The sequence below is a fragment of the Epargyreus clarus genome, unplaced genomic scaffold (assembly GCF_041222505.1).
Source record: "Epargyreus clarus isolate Ecla_fem2 unplaced genomic scaffold, WU_Ecla_fem_2.2 ptg000006l, whole genome shotgun sequence".
NCBI lineage: Eukaryota > Metazoa > Arthropoda > Insecta > Lepidoptera > Hesperiidae > Epargyreus > Epargyreus clarus.
This window is the reverse complement of record NW_027332214.1, coordinates 3,264,966-3,286,805: the sequence shown is the minus strand read 5'-3', so window position 1 is coordinate 3,286,805 and position 21,840 is coordinate 3,264,966. Positions and strand designations below refer to the sequence as shown.

Genomic DNA, 21,840 nt, shown 5'->3' with positions numbered 1-21,840 from the left:
TAGGCTTTATCAATCGCTCAGCATCACATGCATTACTTTATAATTTAACAATTTCAGATTACAGGCCTACTATCTTCTATCTTACTATATTCTCCTTAATAACATGGTGTAGAGTATTGTCCAGTTGTCCTTAATGATGAAAGGAATAAGAGTTCATAGACATTTAGACGAAAATTCGCCATTTAAATTTTTGCTTAGACGGGGATCGAACTCAAGAACTCTATAAACCGCGGTACGGTAATGGTTGCATCGCTCGTCGATCGATCGTCGCAGAATAATTTGCGGAAGAAACTCGTAACATTAATGGAATGCATTCGTACGTGACGTCAGCATTATATTTACAACATAAAACAAAACAAAACAATTTTATTAGCCAACTCCTAGTGCTGAAAAACGTTTGATGAGACACCGTTGGACCATTTAACGTAACTTTATTTACTATCGGTAGTTTTGTACGTTCGACTGTAACACATAAAAAGTTTCAGAGGCTAGCTTAGAGTAAACTTTCTCTTCGGTCACTCTCTCCGAACAAACTATTAGTACTCTTGCACTCCGATTCAAAATGTTCTATAATGTTACTCGTCTTTATCTTTTATCTATACAAGGTAAAATTAGTGAATTTTAAGACTTTTTTGTCTATATTTTTCTTTTTCATTGTATCCTTGAATAAGTAAAATAGATATTGTACCTACTGATCTAAAATTGTATCATATACTTCTAACGAAAGACACAACAGGCCGCGATACAGTCTAAAACATTTTTTTTTTTGTTAAATCTAAATGTTCGGATACATGATGGTAATAAGAGATAAGTGAGATAAAGTTGAAGGAATAGGTTTATAGAAATATATAATATGTTCAACACATTTTTTCAGATAAAAAAAAACAATTTTATTCTACCTCGTAGGAGACCTATACGAGATGTTTTATTCAAATGACGACACACGCGTCACTGTTACACATATTGGCTAAGATATTTACAAAATCATACCAGATTCGTGCACAGCCAACTTTCTATCATTCGTACTATTTCACTGTCCTACTGTCCTTAAATAAGTTCTATTCTTACGCTATATAGCGTTCCAAGATGAGTAATTGAGTATACGAATTGAAAATGAAAAAGTACTTAATTAATAATAATACTTCTAACAATAAAATTAATAAGTAAACGATTGGCTTTGTATCTTATCACACCAACTTAAAATCGATAGGGAAATTACTTCCTTGTAAATACTTCCGGTAGACTTGTTCTCTGCTTCCTGCAAGTATGAAGAGTACGAAACAGTTTTTTTTCTTTTATCCGATCCGATTAACTTAACAAGATAAGATGTATGCATAAAGTCAATACGATTATGCGATTTCAGAGACTTGAACTCGAAACGTTTTAGTTATTTACTTACTTTTAATACTGTTCCGATTTTCATAAAGCTTCACGCTTTTGCTAAAACTTTACGTAATTGTGATTAAGTGACTGTATTTTCATCCTTTTTTTAGTATTCAACGCGGAATCTTATTTATATACTATGCTTTAAACCGTCCCCAAAGTAGTGTAGTCGTTGTCGTAGGCACCAAGTGGATGAACGGATTTCTTTAGTTACTGCCATTTTAAAAATAAAATTATTAGGCTTCTGTTACTTTTCTATATATCCAACAATAAACTTAACATTGGACTTTGGCAGTTTAGTCAGACAACCTATCTCTAGGATGACCCGTGGGGACGAGGATGAGGATGATTGGGCAGGACACCGGCACAACTCGCAGAGGATTCCAGCCAGACGTGTACATAAATTTAAAACTCTGTTCTTGTCATGGTGTTTATGTGTTAGTCTATATGCGTGTTCAGGGCATCTAGGACAGAGAAGCCTGGTGCGGGTTCGAAAGCGCCGAAAACGTGTTTCCTTTATATAGCTACTTGCTGTTACACATTGCATTCTGGTGTAAATGCATTAAAGAATAAAATTTTAGGACGATAAAGCACCGTAGCAATGTACTTCCGGGAACCGACGAAGCGTCTAATGTAGTCATTTATGAGTAGCAGCAAAATGGGAAACGGTTAGAATTTTCATGAATTTTAAAAACTGTTAATACCGTTACATTTGAAATGTCAGCTTATTCAGAATTCAAAAGAGAGAAAAAATGGTAAATCGTTGAATTTTCTTATATGTATCTACATACATAAATAAATAAAATTGGGAGTGTCTGTCAGTGATTTTGAAATAAGTGCTTCTTATAAATACGATATGCTATTCATAACGTATTTATAAGATTCGACAATAAAATATTTGGGTGTACTATGTTCAACTCTATGTACTACCATTCTTGAAGACAGTTACTGATTTTAATGGATTTTGCATAAATCTTTACTATATTTAAAATAAAGTACTTTCTACACCAAAAATATTTAGGGGTCCCTCGTAGAAGAACCGTATAAGAAGTGCACGTGGGAAGAGACGGGGTAGGATGCTTGTTTCATAAATCATGTTATAATCACGAGACTACGTTGAACAAGGTTCTCGTGCTAGCATTGTAGTTCAGAACTACAATCAAGTCTATATACAAAAATGAAATTCATGTATGAAATACGTTGAAATATTTTACAGTGGATGTCACAGCATAGAAGTAGCACAGACAAATCGTTAAATTAGACATTATTTAATCATACTCGAAGATTTCCCACTTTATCATTTGTAGAAGTTTTTTTTAAAAAGGCAATAAATTTTAAATAGTACATATATTTTTAATAAAGTAACAAAACTGTCCACGAGACAGAGGGTACACTAGAGGTCCCGATTATACCTACCTACAGACATATTTTAACACGCTTTTATTAGTTCCCCTCGTATCTGAGAAGGTACATAGCAAACAAAGTAATCAAATCTTGGAAATCAATTTATACCTTATAATAATTATATAGTAGTAGATAATTACAAAGACTCAATATACATATTGTATGACAGTGCCTTTTTTTGTCATAGCACGTGTCTGTCACGTTCTATATCTGTAGATGTAAATAAACCCTTAGAATGCCATAGGTCAGGAAATTATATACATTAAATCTAATAGAACGAACTCCGTATTCTCTAACGTTAAATTATAATAGAAAACTTCACGTACAAATGAACCATTTCATTTAAGTACTTAAGTGTGACAACGAGTTTGTGGAACCTTGGATGAAACATGTTATCATTTTAGTTTCTTTTACAGTTAGTTTTCATCTACCAGTTAACATTGGTAGGCAAAAAGATGTTGTCACATCAATTATGAATTATAACTTACGAGCGTATGTACCTACCAATCTGTTACGCAATATACGTACAGTCTCTGTAAAGTTTTGCACATATGCTTACTTATTTGCATGATTCCTAATGTTGTTGTACTTTTTGCAATAAATATTGTTCAAAATATTACAGCTATTTTGTTTTTATAAACTGGTGAGAAAAATTAAGACTGACACAACTGCCTGGCAAACCTAGTATACCGACTGTGTCGTGTCCATGAGACTACGCTTCCACATACTTTAATTCCACAAAAACGTTTTCAAAATGCTATAACTACCTAGTGAAAGTTAATCGGTTTTATTATTGTCAATTCGCCCATACCCGTTTGCGAGGGTCATCCATTAAGTGTAGAAAGTAGGTATAATAAATTAATATATTTAATAGCAACGGGCAGATGGTCGATCGCCATCTTGTAACCTTCAATACGGATTCTACAATGAAAAAAAAACAATGAAGGCAAAAAGTGTTGTAAGGTCTCGGTTGGATGTCGCATTCGCATTACGTGGTGTAATTGTGACCTGCCATTTTATATTAATTAATTAATTTACTTCGGCCAAATGGTCGTCTTTTTTGTTTGCAGGTAAGTATTAGCCGAAGATGGATTATATCCGTTGTTGGTTTTATTTCAAAATGTTTCGTTATTTCTATTTTATTAAATTATATATTTGGATTTTTATTATATAATCATATCTAAGTTATTGAAATTAGCAAAAATTGTCATCAAGACTAAATTTATTTATGCAGCAGTCTACCTATTGGTATTGATTAGTATGCAGTTTACCTGATGTTTAGTGGCTACTGACGCCATTGGACATCTGTAAACAACCCAAGATAAGATTAGATTCCTACCAGATGTCGGCCACAAGAGCGCCGTTACCCCTGAGGGCTAAGCTGGGATGCCTCGGAAAAGAATGTCTCCTTACAGAATTTAATATAAAAATCAGTTGTAATAATAATAAGAACAAAAGAGTGACAATAATAACGTTATGCAGTCTACAGATATACATAATATATAAAGTCATTTTGAGGAAAACCTCTTACAAAACAACTATTAAAAACGTCTATGTTTACAAGCATACATGACCCGCGGCAAATAACATGTGTACCTAACATCCAACAACACCACAAGACGCCTGTAAACATTATAGGAAACACTAGGGCAGTGAGTAGGCGGCATTATGTCGGTCGACGAGGGAGAGCGTTAAAGTAAACATTATTAATAACTGATACAATTTGGAACCATGTAATTGTTATGATTAATTTTTGTACAAGAAGTGATGAGCTGTAATCTTTTTTATGTTTTATGTGGTGAGCACAGTTATCCCATTAAATCGTACTCCACCACCCTGTTGCATTGCATTACATTACATGCAGATTGTCCATTTTATTCATATGTGGTTATTTTAGTGATATGTGGTTGCCAACCCGAGTAGGTTGCTTACATACTGAAGTTTAACGACTGTTCTGACGATAACTGCCATCGAAGTCTTACCCGTACCTTCTGACGCCGCAAACGCGTCTAAAATTTTAGTCATCAGCGGTCACTAATAAAAACACTCCAGTGTGCTCAAGATTGCTAACTTTATAGGTATCGGTTAATCTATACAACTCACAGGTCAAGCATTAAAGAGAGGGGCGATGCTAACTAGCACTATGACCATTAAGAAATAAGTTAGAAAGACGTGAAATAGAATGCATCAGTTAAGTTGACCCTTACCACTTGTTGACTCTTCCACACCAGAACACAGTAGCACTTAACGTTGCTGTTATTAGACAAAAAAAAATAGGTGTGGCGGACCGAACCACAAAGAGTTCTACCACCTACAATTATACACTCATATTTTTCATAACGTTGTTATTTTTAATGAAAATTAAGTTTTGTCTAATCTTTATCGATAAAAAAGCTAGGTTACTCGTAGATAATCACCCCCTTGTCATCAGGTAGACTTCATGCTCATCCCGTAGGTCCATTTCGTGAATACATACCTACATCTAATACATATTTTTCTCACATTTAACCGGATTGAAGAACAATGGTAAATTGTATGTGACATTTATTATTTATAGTAAACATTTGAGTTTGTTTAACAGTCAGTCAGTATGTTCGTTACGCTACCGATCAGGGTTATTGTCTCTTAATAAAAAATTGCTACACAAAAATGTTTCTATTTGAGTTTCGATTTGGAACTTCAAAGGCCTTGATCGCTTTTGTTAGGTCTGTTGTTAAAGAATATGCGCTCGAGCATAAAAAAAAATCGTAAGATGAAATCGCCTGAAGCAATTCTGCGAGTGGGTTCAAATTAATTTTCTCATTATGTAGCAACTATCGTAAATTGATGTTTTTCAATGTAATGAAATATGAATTTGACAATATTAGTTTTAAAGTTATTAGTACAGTCAACGGAACGTGTTCTCTTACCAAAAATAATACTTAGGTAAATAGGATAAGAGTCCTGTATGCATTTGGTCGGTAAGGTTTTGATGTTCTTAAGTATAAGTTGGACCACCTTATATCTCTGTGGTGTTTATAAAATACGGTCTATTTAGCTATCTAGACAAAAACCACTAGGTGAAAGCGTATTATCGGTTTTTTGAAATGTTAGACTTATTATAGAATCACGGCTCTTCTGATCAGATTGTAGAGCAATATTAAAAAACGAAGCCTTCATTTCATTCATAGTTTTGCGGCGGAGGCGTAGGTATCTTATATATACAAAAAAATACAAATTACTAAATTGAGTGTGTCTGTTCGTGACATCAATATAACTGAAATTTCTGAGCTTGTAGGGTTTTTATTTTAACTTTAATGGAAAATAAATGACATAAAAAGCCAGTGTCTCATTTATTTCTATTTCTCAGTAAAGACAGAAAAGTTTACAGCGATTGAAAGCATCGTTAGGGTTTGTGTTAAAATTGAAAACCATGATGTTCGCAGGTTGAGTTGCGCCACGTCTCTTTGTAAATGATATACGTCAAGCCGCGAACTCGTTCGGGATGTTTGCTCCTCGGATGAACTAGGGACAAATATCATAGTAAGAATACTTAAGCCCAGTATTTGCATGCTAAGAAGAGCATATTAAGTAATCTGTTCCAGTTGTCATGATGAGGTGAGATTGGGAAATAATCTGGTTTAAAAAAAAATCCGACATACGGATTAGCCACGACGGACTCTACATACGGATTTTAACGAATAGCGTCGCCTATTTCTACCTTAGTAGAGACAGAGCAAATACCTACCGCATTACAAGATTAGTTGTTTCAAGACTATAACTATAATACTGTGTTTTGGTTATTCTTAAGTGGTTTTTCGAGCTCTTTTTAGGCGCTAAGTTGTTTTTGCCGAATGTGTTTTTCATGAATTCTTTGTTATAAAAATAAGTTTCATTGAGGCTTCGTCAATATCGTGTCGATTGACAGTGGCGGGACAACGGGGTGCGTGAGGCGTGAGGGCACCGCGATGATGCGGTAACGCTGTAAAAGTGTAATGAGAGGATCCGTGCGGTGCGGTCCTGCGAGGCGCCGCGCGGCGGTGTGGCCGGCCGGGGCGGGGCGGACGGGCGCGCGGAAGGAATGCGTCGTTTTCGCATCGGGAGAAACGAATGCGTTTAAGCGTCGCGGGTACACAATGGCGGCGTGACGAGATCCGGTTCGCGGGTGGCGCGGGGGAGGCGGGGGCCGGGGGCTCTAATCGATAGCCGGCGAGCGACGGCCGGGCGACTGCGGCGCATAGGTGACAGCTCGGGCCCAATCAAATTACCGGCGGTGGAGGAGAGCTGCAGTGGCACGCACGCCGAGAAACACACGCCGCCGCGACCTCGCACCGTATAACGAACGCCGACGCGGTGCCCCGACCGCGCCGCCTCACTTTCCTAATATCCTGCGAACTAATGCAATAGTCGGTAACGAACCCAACCCTGACCCTTTCTTCGGGTCCAACCCTGCTATGTCCAATCTCTTAATTACATATATTCGTAGGAAACTAAATATCTAGTTCTCTGATATATCTATATAATCCCATAATGAATAAAATTAATTATCATATCAACTTCTATATAAAACAAAACATATTTCTTATGTACATTACGTATCAGTAAGCAATTAACCCATATGAAATTGATCAGATCCCAATTAAACCTTACGATGCAATTACTTCCCAATTTCATCTCTGCGCCGTCCAATTAAATGAACTTAACTGGAATAGATAATAATGCTACAAGCATTACAATTAGTAATACACATTGTACTACTAATTGTAATACAATACCTGTCTATACAATACCTACCAATGCGTATTGCATATAATTTTAATCCACGTTAGTTTTCTTTGAAATTCTTAATAAAATTATATAAGATGACTCCCTACTAAAGCAACAGAAGCTCAATAACGATTGAAACACCCCAAGGTATTTGGTCAACAGCCGCTGAAAGTATGATACATATTTAAAAAGCTACAATTACATGCGTTGCCAAGAGCGGTAACATATGCGCATAATACGACATAAGCTCAACTATACGCGTAGACACAACCGTCGGCGCTCTCAGCCCGTCTAACGAAACTGTACGGATAATATGCAAGCCTCCATTGGACACCCATCACTGACTACACCCCGCCTTTGCACCGCTTTCGAGGTATATTCAACGCGCTCACATGAGATTTTATCTCTTATATACGTATCAATTATATGTGCAATTAATTCTAATTGTGCTTAAGGTGAAAACTATTAACACTTGGTTACCAACAAAGGTATCAAAATTATCTTGATAGATATATTAGCGAATATGGCACGTGGCAACTAGATATAAACTCAGGAGCTATAGTATACCTGGATGCTATACCACGAGATGGCTAAGCCATAGCTTGTATGTCAAATCTTATAAGCTTAGTTAACCAGTTTGAATATTAATCGAAATAGGTTGAAGAAACTTATGTTTTTATACGGAGAGATGTAAACCCAATCATTAGAGGTACGGATGTCAGCTAAGTATCACAACCGGTGAAGCTGTAGCACATATTTTCATAGCACATCCAACTCGCTTAGGTTTGTTTAGAAATGGTCAAATACTTAATCAAAATGATCAAAATAACTCCTAACTTATCAAAATAACTATCAAGTCACTAACATCCTAACTATCAAGTTTAGCACTCGCTTACCACTAAGAAAAACCCCTATTACTCTTCAGTCAGTCCCTGTTATCAGTGATTCAATAATTATAAAGTTAATGCAATACATTCATGTCATGTTTTTATAATAACACAAAGCTAGTTTTCAATGGTATCTAAAATATGTACCACAAGTATGGATATGGCGAAAACATGCTTTAATCGTAAGTTTGATAAGTATAAAATATGGAAATTCTTACGAATAAGCGGATGTCGAGCAACCGAGATATTTAAGATTTCCACCGTTCAGTGTAGGTAGGTGTTTAGTGTATACGCGCATCTAATTATAGGTTATTCCACCCGAGTACCACACAACAGAGATCCATGTTGTGCCATTAACGACCTGCCCGCGAGTGTACCCCTCTATTTATAAGTAAAAATATAAACACTCGCTTAGGAGAGCAATGTGTACGCAACAGTACCTATACCTACATTGCACACTACCACAGTGATGTAACGTGTCGTCGTATAAAAACTGGCGACTCGCGACCCGCGACGCAACACGTCATACCAAAGGACCGAAGTAATTATATTATTGCATTATTAATGATAAATCTGTACAAATGTATAAACGTGCTGTAGTTACAAATTCAATTTTGCTATAGAAAAACGCGAAAACGAATTTTCAATTTTGTTCTCTTTGTTTTTTATATTGAAGTAGCAAATGAGTTTATATTACACCTGGTCATTTGAAGGCATTATAATACCTATTTCATCAAAAGTAGAAAATAATATTGGAATTGTAATTTAAGGCCGCCGTTGATCTTTTTCTACTCCTTATTATTAAGTTGGAACCCCTCGTTTGCTTCCATGTACCACAACATTCACATCATAATATAATTTTGATGTTATAAGGCAGAAGTTGTAATAAAAGAGATGCCATCAAAGTGGAAACACGAAGAGTTTAACCTTTAAAATTCTGCCTGTACCTATTGGCAAATCTCGAGAAACGGGAAACGATAATTTTGACCAAAGTATATTGAAACAACGTAGAGATATCGCGTAAGATCCGTAGGATTATATGGGTACAATAATAATAAATGTTAGTCGTAGTTATAAATCAAGAAAGAGCAAGAGACCGTTTACAGTGGACTCAAATCTTTATTAAAACCTGTCGAGCATAAATAAAACGGAAGCAAGACCATAATCCAATATCACAAGTGTTCCGGGATTGCGGTATTAAAACAATTCGCAGTCTGCACTCAGCACCGACCGCTGTAAAGGCAATCATTTAATTTTTATTCAAGTTATTAAAATGTCCCGTCATTGGTCAAGTCCAATAGATATAACTTATGAAAGAGTATTAAATTCTTCACAAATCGGTCGTGCGATTCGACGGTGAGCATCATCGAAAAAATATTTCGAACACTCTCAAATTGGACCTCAAAGCGAAATAAATGTCGTATTTATAGGTAGGTAATGAAGTGGCCACCGCAATTAAATTGATGACATCATAGCCTCAATGCGAGGCGCGATGGGAAATAAAAGCACAATTCAATCAACGGCCGGCGACACGTCGGACGCGGCCGCGTATGAAATTATTCAGCCGTGTATAGTAAAGACACTTAGCTACTGAACACTTGCGTTTAATAGCAGTAATAATGTCACCTGTGCGCTCACTTGGTTCTATCGCATCGTTTACATTGAATTTTAAATATTTGCTCTACTTTTTAAAATATGGATGACACGCAACAAGATACGTAACGTGTGCGAAAATAATAATAGGATACTAAGTTAATGAATAATAATTAGACTCCACGAATTAATGAATATATGTACATAAAATTCAACAGGTTCAAAGTAAGTTTCTCATCGCATAAGAACCGTAAGACATGACTCAAACCTACCTTCTTAAAATATGAAGCGGTTCGACCGATTTTTTTTTTTTCACTTGTAAGGAAAGTCAAAGAAATATATTTTAAAAAGTGATTAATGAACATTAAGTAAACTTAAAACTAAAATATCGTGAGTTCCTTATCTTACCTATCGCAGGATCGAGGACTGCTTGTGCCGCCTGTTCTTCGCCAATAGGCGTCTTAAGGCATATTTTCTTGAGTTTCATCGCGACCGGTGAGTCTTCTGACTGGGCCACTGGAATACAAGTACATGTTATTCAACATATTCAACAGATTGACAAAGAACCTTGTAAATGTAAAATATGATACAAAATTATTCAACGTGTACCTTGAGGTATCGGCCGTACTTTTCCAGGAATCGTGTGATAACTGAGATTCTAAGATATTTTTAAGCTATCAGTAAAATTGTAACGAAATAAATTTTAATCCCAGCTTTATAAAGTAGGTACATGGATTTCCGCAAAGAACTGCCTGATATTATGCACTAAAAATAAACGTTAAATACTTCGTGTTTGATCATGTGATTTTCCTTGAGTGTTATACTTCAAAAGAAAATACATAAAAGATGTTTGGAAAATTGTGTGCAGTTTTTAATGACCATTAAAATTTTGCGCAATAATAATGTCACCGCCTGGTACTAGGTGGAGATTTTCAACAAAAATACGCAAAATAAGTAAAAAACAAGAAAAGATTGAGAACAATGAGCAAAGTAGCGCAGCGGTCAAAACATAGAAGCTACGGTAGCACAAAGGTGACAACAATGTAGTGAGAATAGTAGTTATGCGGTGGGTATCATAAATAATTCAGTTTGCGCAATGACAGGCGGTCGGAGCAATTTTACTATTGATCTAGCATTACGTCGCTCGGAACCGTTTATTATCGTTACAATATAAACGGCATTACGTTTACCGCGACAATAATGGCAGTAATAACCTGCGAGTAGACGTCGACAACCAAAGATTCTATTGAGTACATCATTTGTATGATTGTGCTTGTTCAAAGTTATTACATACATTGAAAATGAGCCAGGGAGAACGAAGCGTATATAAGATTAGGTCATTAGTGGTCACCCATCGAATGCTGACCGCGCCCGACGTTGCTTAACTTTGCAGATCAGTTACACCCTACATAAGCCGGGGTTACGCGAACTTCATTATAATTAAATCATTATTTTCGTATTTAAAGTTACAACTATCCATTTTTACATACAGTAATGGAATTAAAATTCATATTATTATAATTTAACTTCAAATAAATGATTACCGCTGTATCATGTACATTGAAGCGATCATGTGCGAATTCATGCGATTATTCAAAGTAAGTAGGACATTATTAATAAGTATTCTAAGATTCCTTTAAAAGTGTATGAATGTGTAAAAGGAACCTATGAAAGTGTAAAAGGTTAAATATAAGAATAAAATAAGTATTTTTATTTAAAGCAATGTAAGTAAATAGGCATTAACAGCCGATATATAATTTCTTTATAAGAAGTAAATTCGTTAACGGGGACACGACCTTCATGGTAGATTCTATATAAAGAAAAATTAACGAATGGTGTAAGTATCTGGTAAATCAGACTGTAGTAAACTAGGAAGCAACAGCATTTAGCATGTTATTGTAAGGAATGGAATAGATGTCCCGGTGGCAGTGGCTTAGTTGGACCGCGAAGGGCTCTACCACTATAAGAAGTTTCTGTTATTGGCGTTATGTAATAATTTTAATGACATCGAAAGATTGGCAGCCTAATTGTTTGACCATAGCCAAGGGCCAAGTGTTATTACGGATTTCCATGTACGACACAGAGCATTTATACACTCCTTTGCAAAAAAAACGGGCGGGTTTGATTTTTTAACATTATTGGTAATAATTTAGTTCTTCAGAGGTTTTAATAGCCAAACTATGTTACTGGCACTTAATAAAGAGTCTGGGTATGAAAAAAAGTTCATTCCAAATTCAAAACTTTTGTTTTTTAAATTATTAATCCCTTTTTCATTTTGTGACACTTTTCGCGGGTTTGCGGTTAAAAGGTTATCAAGCAACTAAAAGTAACTTTTCGTTATTTTTAGTACAACAATTTATGTTTATCGCATAATTCTGCCTTATTGTGACTTAAAACAGATATCTTTGTGTCTATCGTAATGGCAGAAAAAGCAATGAGAGCTAGTAAAATTATAGCGCTGCTGGAAGAGGGGTGTAGCCAATGTTACGTCTCACAGCGGTTAAACGTGAGTCGTTCAACCGTACAAAGAACCTGGACTCGATACCAAGAGACAGGTTCCGTTCAGAGAAGGCAAGGTTCTGGGAGAAAACGTTGCACACAGCCGCGAGACGATCGCTTTTTAGTGACTCAGGCGCTGAGGAACCGCAAATGCAGTTACATAGACCTCAAAAGAAACCTTGAAGAGGTACGAGGAGCACAAGTTAGCCTATGGACTGTGAGGAGAAGACTTTTAGCTGCTGATATACGTAGTCGACGACCAGCGCGGGCCCCCAAGTTACTCCGTGAGCACCGGATTGCGCGGTTGAGGTTCGCTAGAAATTGCCTATCTTGGACACCAGGTAACTGGAGTAGCGTACTCTTCTCCGATGAGGCTCGAATTTGTCTGCATGGTGAGGACCGACGTCGGCGAGTGTTACGAAGACCAGGGGAACGCTATGCCGATGTGTGTTTTGAAGAAATCACCCCTTATGGTGGAGGGTCCGTTATGTTTTGGGCGGGCGTAACTTCCAACTATCGTACCGAGATAGTATTCATAGAAAATGGCTCACTAAATGCGCATAGGTACATAACAGAAATCCTTTCTCAAAATGCACAACCCGCACTGACTGTAATTGGTGAAGATGCCATTTACATGGACGATAATGCTCGGGCCCACCGTTCTGGCGACGTAGATGCTTATATGCAAGAGGTCGGTATTCGTCGTTTGGATTGGCCAGCGCGGAGCCCCGACCTTAACCCCATTGAGCATGTTTGGGACCTCCTAAAAAGGCGAGTACGATCTGTCCAACCACCTCCACAAAACATCAGAGAGCTTAAACGTGTAATCTCGACTGAGTGGGAACACATTCCACAGGACACCATCAAAAGCCTGGTGGGAAGCATGCCAAGACGATTACATGCCGTAATCGCTGCAAGAGGAGGTCATACTCGTTATTAATTTTTATTTTTTAATGTCTCTTTTATTAAAATACCATAAAAATACTCGTAGTCTTAATTTCATTATACCCATAAAAATGTCCATTTTAACACGGCTCTCTGTTTACATTGACTAAAACACCGATACCAGGATAAAAGTGTTAAAAAACTAGATTCTCATTGATAATAAGAAATTTCTAGTCATCCAAGCTAATGACATACTAAAAATATAATAATATTTACCCATAGAAAAGCTAAGGTAAAGTGTGTGTGTAAGGTGCCCGTTTTTTTTGCAAAGGAGTTTATAAAACCTGCCCAACAGCACACACTTATACTTTTGGATCAATAGTAAGCTATATATTTTAAGTTTTACATATATATCATGATCATCATCAACCTATTATTGTCCCACTGCTGGGCACGGGTTTCCTCTCAGAATGAGAAGAATTAGGCCATAGTCTACCGCGCTGGCCAAGTGCGTATTGGTAGACTTCATATAACTTTGAGATTTTTTTATCTATCTCTCAGGTTTGCTGGTCTCCTCACGATGTGTTCCTTCACCGTTTTAGAAAGAGAAAATGTATTTCTAATACGCACATAATTTCGAAAAATTAGAGGTGAATGCCTGGGATTTGAACCTCAGATCCCTCGATCGTTTCACGTCAGGTGAACTTTGCTACTTCCACAACAGAGAAAACCGCGTGCACACACTACTGTGTAGGCACTTCAATATAAACACGGGGTGAAACAAAGCTTTAGTGGGGAGATCGTCCAGCTATTAGCTCTGTGCCAGTATCCACTCTAGTTTTACACTGACATGGATATAACAAAAGAGGTAATGTATTCGCAATCCATTGTTGAAGGTAAGCATTTTTCAGTCTGCCATAAAAGTTATATCATTGTTATGACGAAGCAAACTACGCTTGCTTATCCGTTAGGATTTTTTGGAGACGTTTATTTAACCTTAACTTTTTGTTTTACGAGTATCCAACTTCTCATTGTTTTTTACGAGGTTAAGTTGATTTCTTATTAGGCTACCTATCCAAATTCTACGATAAGTAGCATAATTATCATTTCACAAAAAAATTAGCTCAATTTTAATTTGTTTCTTGTAGGTTTATTTAACCGTCCGTTTTACTAATTAAATTAACATTAGAACAAAGGTTTTAATACCTTAATATATTTGGAGAATCTAGGGTAAATTCTAATAAAAGTGGTTCACGTAGTAAAACTTATACGGATAACTAAGTTAATGAAGACTCTTTGTTAACTGATTATATACTTGTTTGTTAAAGAGTAACTTCAGGTCACTGAATCAAAAGCTAAACAATGTTATAAGAGGCAGTGCAATATTGTTTAGCAAATGCCCTGGTAATTGGTACATTCACCAGACACCGTCTTAAGTCATTTGCACACTCATTGCGGATCGTAAATTGGTCTTGATTCTGACAAATTGGTTTATTATTAATCGGCACAATAATTTATACAACTGCTACTGAATATGATTAGGTTACACAGAAGACGTTTACAATCCAACGAGACTCCATCATTGGTTTTAAAATTTTAGTATTTTTGGAGGAATTTCTACATTCGGATGTCTTATTCAGTTCAGATGTAACTAAGAATCGCTGCTATAGACCGGTATAAAAAAAATTGTGAATCCGTTTATTTTATTATTTGCTTTGTATAAGCAAACAAAGAAGCGTAGGCAATACTAGTTATACAGTGACAGACATTACAATTCTAGTTAATCGCATACAAACAAACAAATGCAATATTAAAGCCAGATTTAGTACTTTACCTACATAAGTCGAACGAAATCAATTTTTTGTTTGAACAAAAGTTGGCTCCAAAATGTGTGTGTACCCTTTAGTGGTGAAATGTTTACATGGTTCGCACACACGAACCGCAACCTAGCTCAACATTGTGGGCCGCCGGTGCACCGCCGTATGAAATTTATTTAACGCAAAATAAACGTGAATAAACGCTCAGCGCCCGCCTGGACCACGACCTGCCCCAACAATAACTTTCGGAATGTCATGTTGGTCAACTTAATCAAAGTCCTTTATTGCAAGCTTTTATTATTATTATTATGGTTTCTCTGCTCACTGGCTGTAGAAGGCCCATCAAATCTGGCAGTAGAATTTTTACTCACTTCCGACCGAGCTGGAACTTTCGTACGTATATAAACTCGATAACCATGTAAACCTGGTTTATTGAGATGGTCTGATGAGAGAGAGGATAGGTGCTTGCAACATCTTAGTTCTGGCGGAAGTAATCTTACCAAGTTTGTGTTTATTTCATGCGTCTCTCTAAGTACTCGTTGTTATATAGGGTCATAATCATAACTCATAAGTCTAGAGAGACGTGTTGAGAGAAGTTGTAAAAAGGGAGCTCACATGGTTTCAATTACAAAAAAATCGGAATAAACTTAAGAACTTTTGGAGGAAATTTAAATTTTTAATAGTCTAAAGATATATTGTTGTAAAAAAAAACTAATCACAAAACAATGTTAATGCAAGGGTAGATTAAGGAGTATTTTTGGCAGGTTGCCTGAAGATGCGGCAATTCGCCTTTTAATTTCTGTAAGTGTAAACACGGATATTTTAAAAAAATGGATATTATTATTAATTACCATTCTATTACAGCCTCACTGATTTTAACCATAGTCCACTCCAGCTGGAAGAGTGTGTATTGATAAGAATTTACAAAACTTTAAAATTGTACGACCAACTTTTGAGCGTGTAGATTTTTTTGCGATATTTTCACTTATTGTAGTGTTAATTAATTTTTAGTGCGTATAATGTATAATATTCATCCAAGTAAGTTTATAACTTTAAGCTACTGTGTATGAGAAAAACCGTTTACGAAAAGTACGATTCGTTTTCACTACCCTTGTCAATAGATACTCGTTCATATTTACAAGCAATTCGTTGCTCTATCTTGTGCATGCTCCAGCACTGGGCCACGATCCACCCCGGGGGGCTTAGGACGACCTTGAGAGATGCCGACGGTAATCAAGGGCAGAATCTCGGTTAAGTGGCGCGCCTTTCGATGTCTGCGAAGATTCGTGAACGTAGTGTTTCCAGTTATAAACGCGATGTTTATTTTATTATTGTGTTATTGTAAATGGGTATAAAACAAAAAAATCTTTAAAGAATATTTTTTCGTCGCTAATAACCTACCACCGCTATTATGGAGAAGAAATAAACATAGCACATACATTGTTTTAACAAAGTTTCATTTACACGATAATATATTGAACATGTGGAGCTGTAACTGTTACAATCAAAGACCGGCTGTACGCTACGTAATTTGTCAAATTTATTTATGTAGAGTCATCATTAAAACGCTTTCTACACACATAGCCCCACACTAGGATTCCCTGTATCGTGGGTGCCATGGCGCACACACAAAGACGAATAAACAAACACCCAGACCCAGAATAGTTATCTAAATTCATCATTCAGATAGACAGTTCAGATCAGGCCGGGGATCGAACCCGGAACCCCTTGCGCATCAGACAGGGTATGGTGACCGCTCCGCCACGTGGGTTTAGCAAGTAGCGTGTCGTTCTTCTAAAAGCTTATCACCGAAACTACAATTTACGGAGAGTTAGTGAGCCACGTACAACCTCGAGGGGTTTACTGGCGACCTTGAGTGAAATGCAGACGGTACCTAAGGACAATCGCTGTCGTGGGAGGCGCGCTTTGCGATGTCTGTGGCGATTAGGGTACTGTGTAGATAAGACGTTTGATGTAATTTTTAATTGCCACTAACTTGAAAGATAGAATAATTCTGTTTGGCATCATGCTTGCAATCATTGCTTGTACAAATAAAAAAGTGCATTTCAAAATTAGTTTTAAGTTAGGGAATACGTGCTTAATTAAGTTCTTATTCTTTGATTTGGCCAACATTTATTTGTTATATTTCTTGCTTTTTGTGGCTACACTGTTTAAGCTTCTGTGTTCTGGTTCGCCAGATGAAGCGATGGTGAGAGTGCTTTCGTAAAGCGTAGCTCGAGAATGTAGCAACGCATATTTCGATGTTAGTTTCTCGAAGTTCAGGTATTGCAGCGATAGCTCTATATCTGGTATTCATGCCCATTACCTCTACTTACTAGACGCAGATGTTGGGTGTGGACGTGGTGGTGCATGATGATGTCGCAACAGGTTTTATTACTTTTTCGTGTAAAGTTATTTTAATGAGTCATTGCATCAAATACATTCATTTACATAGTTTTACTTTAAATGAAATAATTTAGGAGATTACATGAATCTCAATTCCAAACAAAATTAGTTCACTAGGGACCTGTGACACGTCACAATCATTAATGACATTGTTTACTGGCTCGAAATGAATACAAGTAATACATATTTAATTTATTTAAAACATGTTGAATGCACAGATGAATCCGGAAATATATATCGTAGAGGCTATCAAGATATGCCCGTGTACCTTGCATACAAACACGTTCACGTCGCATTTTTGCATGATCACACTCACCACGACAGTTCACACAACGAAAGCATGCAATGGAAGACATAATCCGATTCGCATTCCACATTCGATGGGTTGTCTGTCGCGGATAACTTTATCAGGTTTACGCGTAGATTGAGATCATAAAACATTGAATTGCGTAGTAAATTGCAGTGTTATTAAAATGCCGTATTTTAGACAAGCTCAACTAGACGCTATCAATTATGATAATCATCAGTCTTTGACGTTATCGTAAGATACTGCCGAGACTATTTTAAAGTTATTAGGTAACGACGTGCTCTTTGGAGCTGTTAATGTGTCGGTCAAAAATACATTTACGGTTAGAGGGTCGAAACTGGTTTAGTAAGAATAAGGATTATAAGACTTCTTCCTCCTTCCTTTCCTACAGAATCATTGTAGAAAGTAGGTCAAGATTAAATATGATGTCAATATAAAATGGGGTGGTAATTACACCAAAAACGTGTTGTATAAACCACTTTTAAAAGTGGTTTGTTCAACATATTGTAACGTTTCTATTTCTGAGTACAATTCTACCGGTAATGAGTAAGAACTCAAAATAATTAAATGTTTTACTATACTGCCAATTCAAGTAGATGCTTTTTAGATTAAATTGGATTGCTTTTCAGCATTTTTAAACATTTTTAAAACACCTAGTTTCATGACACTGGGAGTGCCACAGCATTTTATTCGAGGACAACAAACGTTACGTAAAACGTAGTGTATCCACCGCGTAGGTACCGTGCAGATTTACATACGTAGATTGGAAGCCGCCGATACATTTCGTACATCGCACTCTGCAATGTACGCCGGCCACTAGATGGTACGGGGTCGGCGGTGTCGACGGTGTCGCTAGTGTGTCGCGGCGGTTACGGCCACGACACGGGCAGGTGCAAGCTGCACGTTGCGCCGAGCGGAGGCTGCGGCGGCCCACACCCCGACACCCGCCCACACCCCACCCCGCGTACGCCATCTTAACAAATCGATAGGATATGACTGTTCTCCAGTCGCGGGTGAGACTTTTGGGCGCGCACCGAATGACCCCACTTGATTGCGTAACGCTTGGCATAAACAATATGTTCAAATTGTGGATTAGTATGGATTCGTTGGCCCCTTTAAGATGATTAAAGCAACATGTTATAACGTGTTAGAAACAAACAAGATTACGCACAACAAGAAACTAGCAGCAATACAATTTTTGTACGTAAACAAATAAAACATAAATAATATCTTTACGGAGATTAACAACACACTCGATAAGGGAGTACATTTGACGGCCATAGTGCATGCATCGATTACGAGTCTACCCATATCACATAATCCAACACAGTTTGGTCACGGGTTGCCAAGGCAACGCAAAATCCGCGCTCTTTTAATAATGCCCCACTATAAACGCGGGTTCGAGGCCATATCTCTCCAAATGTCGGAGTACGGCGTTTTGTAACCTTTTCATCAGCAAGGAGTATTAATCCAATGATAAAGTAATCCCGGCTGCCTCGTAACCCCCGAGCTGAGCGGTGAAGCCGCGGCCGCGCCGCCGTATCTATTTAAATATTCACGCCCTCTAATGACACGATGTCGACTCACTTTAACAAGATTCTACGGGACGAACCGTGGACACGACATACGGATCCTTATGCGGCAAGTAACAGGTATCTAAAACGCTTGCAAGCCGAAGAGGGTTAGAAAAAATTGTAGAGCTAACGGGTAAATATTAGTATAATGCTTTCTTCCTTTCTTATTTATTAAAAGAAACGTAAACGTTCTAATTGCGCAAAGAATTTAATACAGCATTTGAAACCAACCGTAAACATAGAAATATATACATTAAACAATAAATGAACAAATATCACCGCATGCAAAAATTTTACGCATGAATAAAAACGCTTATAATTTGCATTTTACGAACGTAACGTAATAGGCATTACTTATATGCAATAAAACATGTTTCGCAATGTATGCATTTATTGCAAAGGACCAAAAACTGTGTATACGAAAACAACGGTTTTCAACAAAATAAAGTGACGGGACACCCGAAGCAAGAAACGCGTGCGTATCCACAAGCCACCTATCAACATCGTACGCACGAATGTATACGGCCGCCGACCGTACGCTCATTCACCGCTGGCCCGGCGTGCCCACGAGGGTGAATGATGAATGCAAAGTGGAAACATGAGGTACTATTACAAGTTTTACAGTTTTCAATATTACTCAGTAAAGAAGGAGAATGAATACTTCAAAAAATATATATTCCAATATTTAGAAAATTTTAAAAATTAAGTATTAGAAATTCCACTAAATTAAAAGAGAAAACAAATACAAGAAAATGTTTATCAATATGAGCGCATAAATGTTTACCACAGCTTATTGTCATTTTCAACCTATACATTATACGTTACACAAGTTTGAAGCTCATATGTGCATAGGGTTACACGTTTTGATGGTAGAATTTTTCTTTATAGTTCGAGTCTGGAGGCACCACCATCACACATAGTTGTGCCTTAAAGCAGCAGTGTTAATCGCTACTGTGTTCCACTTTGAAGGGAACTTAGTCCTCAGGGGTAGCATCGTATTTCATGGCAACCTCTGACAAGAATCTAATTTTATCTGTGGTTAATTACAAATTACAAGTGTACAAGGCCGGCAGTAGGTGCCATCAGATGGACTGTACGTTCATTTGCTACTTCAATATTATAAAATGAACGTGGATCGAGCCTCATTCCGAATTTCATAAATTCAAAGAAAATCTACTGCTTTGGTTTGCAAAAGAAACAACTCGATTTCGATGAGTTCTCTCGCGCGTTTTCGATCACGCAACGTTTTTGTCATTAAAATCGCTTACACTTTTCATATTTTTATTTATTTTTTTCGTAGAAATAAGTATATGGACAATGCAAATTGTTATTTTGAATTTACAAACAAACAGACGTGGAAAAGTGAAGGGAGGTATGCGGCCGCGCAGGACCACGCTCTGCATCGCGTGCGTACAAACGTACGATCGTACGCGCTCATTCATATACACCGAAATGTCGTGGGTGCGACATCCGCGCGGTATATGGAGCGGATAACAGCGGCACCTGTAGAGCCTCAAATCGCGTGACCTTCGCGTCCAAACGCAATACCTACTCGAACGGTCAGTGTTCGATCAATTCGTGCTATGATTGTATAGGTGTTGTATAATAAATTCGATTTGATTTATTTGAATTCTCCTTAAGATATTAGCGTCAAGCAGATTTCTAATCCCACTTCAAAGCGGCGAAATGGGCTCTGGTAATCAACACTTGAATGTTTGATCAATAGTTTAAAAAACTGAGTCACTGTATAAAGAATAAGGGGTATTAAAGAAGAATGATCGGTAGCTCACCGCGTTGCTTAAAATATCGGCAAAAAATGGACTTTATCCAAACCGTAAACAAGCTGCCGGCGGTTTCGTTCACACACATTTTTTGTAGTGTTTAAACTGGTTTATATCGACCGTTTAGGTGCCCTGGGCCGCAACTTGACCATACATTAATAAATAATCATAGTTTTCTTAACTTCGTTTTTACTTTCAAACACTCAAGATGAGAAGTATGCCAACTTTAATACCGATCGTCATATCTGATGTAATCCAACCAACATACACCAACATTTGTAGAACCACTTCGATAGTTGGCAATCCTAAAGAAAATAGGTCAAGTAAGTGAGCCAATTTCAAAATGATCGTGCATTATGCATATTTAAGGGCATTATTATTAATTGACCATTAATTAATGTTCTTTAATAATTAATTAAAAAACTACTTTTAGTACTCTTTGATATCTTTGAATACAACATTTTATGATGGAATTTATACACGGATCCCTAAAAATAACGTAAAACTAATGCGGATGTCACCGCGCCACTAGGAATGATTACGGCAGTAACAGAACGA

General features: G+C 37.1%; 1 protein-coding gene across 2 annotated transcripts in view; it reads right to left on the bottom strand.

The window, feature by feature from the left end:
- The window catches only part of MTA1-like (metastasis associated 1-like), a 76,154-nt gene that overhangs the window by 22,323 nt on the left and 31,991 nt on the right, over window positions 1-21,840 (bottom strand). For both annotated transcript variants that reach the window (XM_073073642.1, XM_073073641.1), the window contains exon 3: window positions 10,422-10,529. In XM_073073642.1, the coding sequence (XP_072929743.1) occupies window positions 10,422-10,529 (108 nt within the window). The remainder of the gene's footprint in view (window positions 1-10,421; window positions 10,530-21,840) is intronic.